The sequence below is a fragment of the Paramisgurnus dabryanus genome, chromosome 16 (assembly GCF_030506205.2).
Source record: "Paramisgurnus dabryanus chromosome 16, PD_genome_1.1, whole genome shotgun sequence".
NCBI classification, from domain to species: Eukaryota; Metazoa; Chordata; class Actinopteri; order Cypriniformes; family Cobitidae; genus Paramisgurnus; species Paramisgurnus dabryanus.
In genome coordinates, this window is record NC_133352.1 from 19,597,716 (window position 1) to 19,608,111 (window position 10,396).

The 10,396-nt window shown below is 36.6% G+C and overlaps 1 protein-coding gene across 1 annotated transcript; it reads left to right on the forward strand.

Annotated features, from left to right (window-relative positions):
• The first annotated feature begins 1,222 nt into the window (after positions 1-1,222).
• tmtops3a (teleost multiple tissue opsin 3a) lies at positions 1,223-8,212 on the forward strand. The gene is made up of 4 exons (XM_065270097.2): positions 1,223-1,592; positions 3,704-4,032; positions 7,132-7,365; positions 7,741-8,212. The coding sequence occupies exons 1-4, from the start codon at positions 1,223-1,225 to the stop codon at positions 7,927-7,929; spliced, it is 1,122 nt and encodes a 373-aa protein (XP_065126169.2). The 3' UTR covers positions 7,930-8,212.
• Positions 8,213-10,396: the final 2,184 nt, after the last annotated feature.

Genomic DNA, 10,396 nt, shown 5'->3' on the forward strand with positions numbered 1-10,396 from the left:
CCATATCACATGATACAACACAGAAGTATACTGGTGTTTACTATAGTAAACGTTTCCTTGATACTGTAGTGCTTTAATTCTTACTACCCCTAATGAAAAGACCAGTTAAAACTTGGTTTCCAAGCCTGGTTTGGCTGCTTACATGCCAGTTTTAGATGGGTTTTGGCCACTACCAGCTAAAACCAGCTGACCATTACATTTACATTTATGCATTTGTCAAACGCTTTCATCCAAAATGACTTATAGTGCATTACAAGGTATATTTTATAAACGTGTGTTTCCTGGGTTTGAACCCACAACCTTTTGCACTGGCAATGCAATACTCTACCACTGAGAGACCACCCTGCTGAAAAAAACAATAAAACCATTACAGAAAATTCTAATTGTTTCCATTAAATTACATATAGGAACCATTAACTTTTACCATTAAAACCCCACTGTAGTGTGTTTTGGGCCATTTTCCATAGAACCAATACATAGAACCAATAGAACCATTACATAACATTAGAGACCAACAAAACCAATACACTGTAGTGTGTTTTGGGCCATATTCCATTAGAACCAATACAATTCTCGATAAAACCAATAGAATTTCTGTGATGGTGTCTATTGTTTTTTTTTAGCAGGTAAGCCAACTAATTTAGCAAGGTGGCCAAGCTTCCAGCCTGGTCAAGCTAGTTTAAGCTGGTAGGGCAGGTCTTCCATCAGCTAAAAAGTGTTCAAAACCCATCTAAATCCAGGTACGCCAGCTTAACCAACCAACCAGCTTAGGTTTTAGCTGGTCTAGCTTTTAAGAAGGGACAGCAAAAAAAAAAAAACAGCATAGACCAGCATGCTGGTCCACACAATGTTGGTCTTTTTCCAGCAGGGAGTATTCACTTTATAGGCTATTTACTGTATTTAAATCTAGACTTTTACGTTACGGATGGGCTGAAACAACCCTTTAAAGAGTGATGTGAGATTTAAATAATTACAGTCAGTATATATCTGTTTTAAGCAATAGGCTACTTAATAATAACTTTCTAAAAGTCCGTGAATCAATGAGATGAAATGTGATGAAGATGGTTATCCTTTCACGCAGACACACGTAGGTCAGTGGCCGCTGAGGATTTTATGGCGGGATTCTGCGCGTCAGTGAGGGAGAGAGAGAGAGAGACGAGAGCTCTCCAGACCTCAGTAAAGTCATTGTTTACACCTACAAGTGCACTGAGACCACGCTGCTATGGTCGTCTACATTTCGAGTCTGAACATTAGCAGCAGGGACCCTCAAAGTGCTTATGACAGTTCAGGAGACCCGTTAACACCCCACGATACAGCTCCTGTCCTGAGCAGGACCGCACACACGGTGATTGCCGTTTGCCTGGGATTCATTCTGGTCTTTGGATGCTTAAACAATCTCTGTGTTTTACTCATCTTCGCGAGATTTCGCTCACTGTGGACGCCTATCAATCTGATACTGCTAAACATCAGCGTGAGTGATGTACTGGTGTGTTTACTGGGGACTCCCTTCAGTTTCGCCTCCAGTCTGTATGGGAAATGGCTATTAGGACAGCACGGATGCGAGTGGTACGGATTTGCCAATTCGCTTTTTGGTGAGTTTGCATCAGTTGGTAAAGATGCGCGCGTAACAGGTTTCAAACGCTCATCACAACACGTATTAGCTGAACTTTCTTTGTAATGTACACTAACAAGCGTACACTAACTTTGGTGTCTACAGTTGATTTAGTTGTAGCCTATATATAATGGGAAAATTATTTAAAATAAAAAAATATTTGGCTGCAAATGTCTAAGTTACTCATTTAGTGTAGAGTGCATATATATATGTGATAAAGAAAAAATGTTTCCTAGCAGGGCTTTCAAATATCACCTAGAAAAAGAAATAAAACTTCATACTTAATGCGTAGGCTTAGGCTAGCTTATAACCTAAAGTCCCACTTTGCTGATCTATTCTTAATATAATCTCTGTTTTCTTTCTGCTTAGCCTACCTGTAACTCCTTGTTTGTAGTTATTTGTCTCATGCGAGATTGTTTAAAAAAAATAATATTAACAAACATTATTTTACAGTATCAATGCTAAATAACTGATTGATTTTTATGTTGGTGTTTATATTGTTATTCCATGTGACACCCACATATTCATTCAAAATCAATAGCTTGAAATTCAGTTTTTTTGAGTGTTATGTAAATCACAAAAGTTTGGCACATATACAACATATTACAATTTTAAGCTCATGTTTGGTACAATGTGTTGGGTGGTGAACCAGTATTTTTTGGCTGACCTTGTCAGTTATTATAAAATAAAGCTTTGATCAACATGGATTTCCATTATTGAGGTTGTGGTTTTCCAAACCACAATCAAATGATCATCAGCAGTGTTGTCATTTGCATTTCTTAAAAATATTTCCGAAACATGCATGCTAAATGAACAGATAGAAGTCTTTTTCATATGCTCAAAATAGACACAAGCCAACTTCACACCTAGCCTACTTTCAGCTAATTTAGGAGTTACCTAAGAAGTCAACATAATGACAGTCTTTTCCCAGTGATCTGACATTTGAATGAAGAGCTAATTTAATACTATTTATTACTCTAGTGGGAGTGTTATAAAACCACAAACCTATCAACATAATATTTACCATTAAATCTATTCATGAGTGCAGCACTTTTTTTGTCTGTGATCACTAAAACATCTCTTAATATTCTAAACAATGTGTCCTTTTATCAACTATGTGCTATGATGATGATGTAAATGACTTGTACATATACGGGTATAATGTCATGTTTTACTTCCACCTTTTTCCATGTTTAAGTGCTATAATTGGGTCCCCCGTGCTTTTATCAACCTAGAAAATGTGAAAAAGAACCACCCAGTAATTTAGTTTAGGTAAACCATTCTCTGCAAGCATGGAAAAAATAAGTCATTGAAAGTTGGCTTCCCTTGTGATGTCAGAAGGGGATAATAAAGCCACTTAATCTGCACTATTCAACCACAACACTACCATTTAGTGCAGAGATCAGCTCATTTGCATTTATAAGGACACACCCAAAAACACATGAGCACATTTTTGCTCACACCTACAAAGTGGCAATTTTAACATGTTATAATAAATGATCTACATGGTATTTTGAGTTAAAACTTCATATACGTACTCCGTGGACACCATATTTATTTGACATCTTAAAAAAGTCTTGTGAAATGTCCCCTTTAAAACTGCCCTATAGTGAACCCTGTGAGTCTGTGAAGTGTGAACACAACCATTTACACACGGCTGCTTCTCTGCTATGCATTTTGGGTGTCTGAAATGTTCACTGATGTTTTACAGGAGTTTCAGGTTGACGGGCACAGAAATAGAAAAGTTGTTGACAGAAACATTCAGCACTATAACAGTTTGGGAATTTCATGTACAGTAACACATGTACAGTACAGTTTATACTGGGTACTCTAAGCTCCATTGTCAAAGTCCTATATTTGGGTTTATTGTTATTTTTCACCTGCGTGAAAGAGGAATAGCACCTGTTGACAGAATAGCTTGACACATAAGCATTTTTTACATACATACCACCTGACAGATGTCACAGAAATCTTAAGGGGCCTAAGAAATTGCATGCCTGTGAATAGTGGACAGTAGGACAAGCTTTTGGTAAACAACAGTATGCCTTTATTACTAACTTTTCCCATACTTATTATTTTTATCCCAAACAGGAATTGTGTCTCTGATGTCTCTGTCTATCCTGTCATACGAGCGCTATGCTGCCCTACTGCGTCCTTCCAAGGCAGACTCGTCTGATTTCCGCAGGGCCTGGATTTGTGTGGCAGGATCATGGCTCTATTCACTGGTATGGACCGTTCCACCGTTCCTCGGATGGAGCAGCTACGGTCCGGAAGGAGCCGGAAGTTCATGCTCGGTACAGTGGCAGCTTCGCTCAACCAGCAGCATGTCATATGTGGTGTGCCTGTTCATCTTCTGTCTGCTTCTGCCTCTGATGCTCATGATCTTCTGCTATGGCAAAATCCTGCTCATTATCAAAGGGGTGAGATTCAGTTTAGCTTGCAAAATCTTTCATACATTACTGGTTGGTTCTAGGTTACAGTGGATATGTGATTTACTTAAAACCAGTTAATCTGATTCATTTCTTCGTGATTTTACAAAACAGGAAAACCACAGACAACTTACCAGACTTCAAAGGAATTGCTAATGAAACATTTAATAAATACCTTTACAGAACATGAATGGTTGTTTAAAATTAAAGTACCCTTCTCTAACCCCAGAGAGTTTATTTCCATATCTCCAGTGATGTGTCAGCCAGTTTCCAATTAACATTTCCACCCCATGTTTTTATGGCTATCTACAGCAGCAGATCCTGCTCTAGTTTACTTTCTGTTTTTGTGTATTTGATATCGATTTGTCCAGCTGAACGAAAAACAAAAATTTTGGTGCATTCGGTTAAACAGTGTTCAAAATCAAAGTAAGTCCCTTATATACTCATCCATGCATAAAGTGAATTTCATTAACATATCGCTGTAAATGAATATGTAATCAGTTTTCCAGTGGGTTGTAAGATGTGAGCCACTAGCTGCTGCCTGAAGCGTTTCTGTGAATGAATCACCATTGGTGGTATTTTTAGAATGTGGGGCCTGTTACTATTGGTGACAAGCTGTTAGGTAACAAATGTATTTCCTCCAAGATTCGGTCTACAAGCAGCTTTGTGTATCTGACAAATGAAAAGAGCCGCTGCCATTACACGTCTGAGTGGGCCTGTCATAACCGAATGGAGCTGACAGGATTTTTTTAGAAACATGAAATTGAACCCATTATGTCACAAATCTAAAGGTGAATTATAAAGAATAAAAGCTGAATATGGATGATATGGAATTAACCAAATCCTTTATACCAGGGATTAAGTGTAAAAAATATTTTCATTCATTTGTTTAGCTGCTAGATACACTCAAATTTGAATGTGTCACTTTGTGTGATAATTTTATGTAAATTATTTGCAGTATCTTGTACTATAAAATGAAAATAGTAGAAAGTAAAATAATTTGGCAGCAATAAAATGTTTATTTCTTGTTGTTTTTATTTATTTGGCTTTTTAAGGAGTATTTCACCCAAAAAAATTTCCTCATTTCAAACCTGTATGACAGTGTTAACCAAACAACATTTGACTTCCATTGTATGGACACAAAACCACTCAGCCTTTCTCAAAATATCTTCTTTTGAATTCCAAAGAAGGAAAGAAAGAAAAGAAAAAGTAAGAAAGAAAGAAAGAAAGAGACACGTTTTAAAGACGTTAAAATGATGTTGTGTCTGGTCAGATCCTCTCTCATCTGCCATCACTGCTGATTGGAAGTTCACACTCCGTGTCTGATGTGCAGAATACTTTATAATGGAAAGAACATTTTGAATATTAACAGATAGCAGACAATAGAATCACGAAATGGAGATTTCACAGACAGCTTGCACAAATAGCAAGTTAATTTATTCTAATCCCCTTTATGTTACAAACTTTAGATAGATAGACCTTACCCCTGATGACAATTCTAACTGTTGCTGGTTAACATCATGGCTAGACCAAACTAGTATCTAGAATAAACCAACATTGACCATTATAGGTCATGGTATAAACATACAATATAAACAGCATTAAAGTTAATTCTTTATTCACATGGTTGAATAATAAATATCTGCAGCCAATCAAAATGACTATTTCCCCTGCTGAAAAAACCAGCATACCAGCAAGACCAGCATATGTTGTGTTTTGGTGCTGAACACCACCTAAACCAGCATTAGCACCAGCTAAACCAGCACCAAACCAGCATTAGCACCAGCTAAACCAGCACCAAACCAGCATTAGCACCAGCATCCCAAGCTGGTCATACTAGCAAGACCAGCATATGTTGTGTTTTGGTGCTGTTATGCTGGTGAGCATCAAACCAGCATAGACCAGCATAATTCCCATGCTGGTTTGATGCTGGTTTTTTCAGCAGGGTCCTTCTATGCATGCACTATAAAAAAAGTGTTGAATGACGTTTAAAAACCAGATTTACTAAACGCGGCAAAATAGCGTAAGAGCACAATTTCAAAAGTGCAGATGGGAGTGGTAATAATTGCAGGTTATTTACTAAAAAGGCATTAAATTAAATAACAACAGCTGATTTCCATAATGACCAACGCAATCTACTAAGGGCAGCGCCAATTAGTTCAGGGTCGCAAATAAGCAGAGCTGATGATGTGCGGGTGATCTAGCAAATCAAAAAATGTTGAATAATATGTTCCGCTGGCATTCCAAATAAACTTATACATGTTAAAAAAATCCTCTGCCTTGTACCACATGCTCTCTGATGCCTTTTCTATCAGCTACAAATTCAGCCATTTTAAGAACAAAATGGCGCAAATACCAGTAATGTCACAAGCGCAAACATTAGTAAATCGCATTGCATAAATCATTTAAATATTCTCCTCCCATAAATTTTGCATCTGAAAGTGAAACTCCTAGAAATGCATATGCAATAATGTCAGGCACAGCACTAACTATCCACTAGGCATCTTTATGATGTTTGTGCTGGCGCAAGCTGTTAGTAAATCTGGCCCTTAATTATGCATGTCAATTCAACCAGTTACTTTCGATAAGTTGACATAACTTAGAAAAACAGGTTAAAATTGTATAACTCAATTTGTTAAGTTAAAGGGGACATTCCATGAAAATCAGACTTTTTCCATGTTTAAGTGCTATAATCGGGTCCCCAGTGCTTCTACCAACCCAGAAAACATGAAAAATAGAAATCTTAATAACTTCTTTCGTGAGAGAATGCAATGCCTTGTCTACAGCGCGAGCGCTTGAAACTCCGCCCACCCGAGCAGCTCATTTGGATTTAAAGGGATACACACAAAAACGGTGCATTTTTGCTCAGACCCATAAAGTGGCTATTTTAACATGCCACAATAAATTACCTATATGGTATTTTGAGCTAAAACTTCACATATGTACTCTGGGGACATCAAAGATTTATTCAATATCTTAAAGAGGTCTTCTGGAATGTCCCCTTTGAAGTAACATATATATGTTGATCTGATATAATTTTTTAGTGTGGAGGAGTAGATATGACAGATGTTTTGTTCTTTACTTCCACAGGTAACTAAAATCAACCTTTTGACCGCACAGCGGCGTGAGAATCACATCTTTCTTATGGTAGTCACCATGGTATCCTGCTACCTGTTTTGCTGGATGCCTTATGGGGTAGTGGCACTGATAGCCACCTTTGGCAGGAGGGGACTGATCACTCCCATAGCAAGTGTGGTGCCCTCAGTCCTGGCCAAGAGCAGCACTGTTATTAACCCTGTCATCTATGTGCTTTTCAACAATCAGGTGAGGAATCACACAGAGGGATTGGGTGTAAAAACATATTGATTACCTTCAGTGCAGACATGTTTAATGGAGCAGTGACATGAGCAGAGATGAAACTCTTCAGCATGCATAATAAAAACTATTAATATCACTGTGACCACATTTTCAGATTTAATGATTTATTTAGTAAAGAATCATATTGAAATGTGACCCTGTCTGTGAAATCCAGGCTTAAGTCTCAATCTAATATGAGATAAGGAGTTTGATTACAATGATTGATTTTACATTTATGTCAATTTTTGACCTTGCCTTACACAATATAAGTTATATTTTTCACAGAATGTTCTTTTGTTCTTTACATTACGTAGGATGATTTTTTGCTGATTTTTTTAACAGTTCTACAGGTGTTTCGTAGCATTTTTGAAGTGTGAAGAAGCAGCGTCTATTCAAAACCACCATCAGAGCAGTAAAGATGATCCCAATGCACCTCAGCCCTGTGATGGGCACTTGTGGAAACACAGCTTCAGGGGAATCCAGATGAAGGAGCAGCACACTTTGTCCTTAGTAGTACACTACACTCCATGACCTCTATTAAAAATGGTCATACTGTCAAATATGCAATGTATTAACAAAAAAAAAATTTCCATGCAGAAATCAAAGTCAATTATTAATCAGAATTACATTTACTTGTTTATTAATTTAATATTTTTTGTAGTATGTTTACATTTTTTGAACATTTACATCTGTAAAATTGTACAGACAAATATAATTACTATTTTACAGTACACTTGTTGCACAAAACTGCCTATTGTATGTTGAGAAAATTTTAAAATGAAGATATGTGACCCTTGCTGGCAAAATGAGTCGGAATGCGCACAGTATAATTTTGAGCTACAGCCAAAAGAAAGTATAAATGTCAATAGGCTTTATGCCCAGCTGCACTACTTTCTGAACTTCAGCCAGCTCCTTGTTTCCTGTCTGCCATTATTGGACAAACTGATTAATCCAGGTGTGCCTGACCTCAGTAGTCACAACAACAATAATCAGACACACCTGGATTAATCAGTTTTTCCAATAATGGCAGACAGGGAACAAGGAGATGGCTGAAGTTCAGGAAGTAGTGCAGCTGGGCATAAAGCCTATTGGTCGAAATTGAGTTTTTCATAAAAATAAGTACATTAAGCCCTCATCTAGCGATCCCAATGCTCTAAATATCTAAAATGATCTTTATTTTTACATTTTCTGAAAGGTGTACCGTCCTAAATGCTTACAAAGATGCGTGCCCAAACATGCGCCTCTGACATTTTAAAAAAATAGAGTGCAAGACTTGATGTTAATAAAAGTTATTAAGAGAAATAAAGATCGGGACCTGATTGATGTTAAAAGATTTATTGATGACTTTAAAATGATCTTCCTGGCGCTGATCTGACAGATCTATAGCATGTACACAGATGCGCAAATACACATATACACAGAATTACAGTTTTAAAAATATCTATATCCATATTAGATCCTTGCATTACAGTAGATCTTAAATCAAACAATAAAGAAAAGAAAAAGAGAAAAAACATATTTTTCCAATAGATGTTGTTTTTTACTTTGTGTGTGCCAAATCTATTAGTTTTACCAGTAATTTTAAAGTAGAATGCAGTGATTTTGCTTTTGAACCCTCAAAAATCTTTAACTAGATTTTTCTCAAAATCGAATTTGCTTACTCTATCAAATTTAAACAGGTGTAGCTCCACTGTAAAAAAATGTCTGTAGAAATGACAGTATTATTGGGTATTACTGGCAACTAGCTGCCAGTAACTTACTGTAGATTTTAAATGTATGTTATTTACTGGCAACAGTTTGTTCAAAGTTAAATGAACATGAAACACAATTTTTTACAGTGTCCGTCTCATACATCGTTTTAAAATTTTGTTTTAATTGAGAATGCCAAAATATAAATAACTCATTTGTGAAAATTTGCTCATTTCCACTCATTTTGCCATCACAAATGTAATGTAGCTGCTGAATAGACACAGACCCATATTGTAATAACATTTGTTGCCAAGAGTAGGAGCCACTGCACATGTCATACAGTAGTATTAGCAGTGACTTAAAGTCGCCATGAAACGGAAGTAGCGATTGCCTTATTTTCCCCGTGGTGACGTATATCCGAATGAAACGGCTTTTGAGATGAAATAAGGCAGGGCTGGATTTGAATTTGTCCATCGAGATCTGATTGGATCGTTTGAAGTTGGGTCGTGTTGCTAATTGCTAATCGCTGCGATCTTCTCCCGGACCCCGCCCACCTGCCATACTTTTGACCGGAAGTGAAGAGAGATCGTTTTGAGGAGGGGAGGAGATTTGCATTTTTTATTAAAGATTATGAGCACACACGAATTTTTAAAAAATAATGAAGCTCACAGATAAGTCATTTGTTAATAATACCACAATATTAAAAAAATATATATAATTTTTCATTTCAATTTCATTGCGACTTTAACAATGATGCCAGTGCCATCATCAGAACTTTGGAAAGTTTTTCCACATACTGCTTGTAAGATGTTATTGTTTCCATTTTTCTTTACTTACAAAAATATACTCTTAATCTTTGTTCATTCTGTGTTATTTTATTTCCTGTGTGAGTAATGATGTGTTGTGAATTATGCTGCTTCCAATTTTAGATTTCAGGCTGGAGTTTGTATTTGTATTTTATATTGTAAGTCTCTTGAAAGAAGTGGGAATTTGTATATTTGGATTTTTTTGTAATGTTTTTCACTTGTTAGAAGACTATAAGAGTTTTTTGTTTTAATATTGTTATGTTTAGTGTTGTTATAACATATCAATTAATGCATTTTTTTTTCTTTTAGTATGTTTTACAAATTTCACATCATTGTTCCAAGAACAATCCCCTGACTACAATCCTGCATAATTTTCCAAAAGGTGTGAACTGTAACATTTGCCATTCTCATTTAGCTGATTCCACACACGCACACACACACACGCACATAAAGAGTACACAGAAATATACCACAAGCTTCAGCCTCTGTGAGTCACAAGCAGT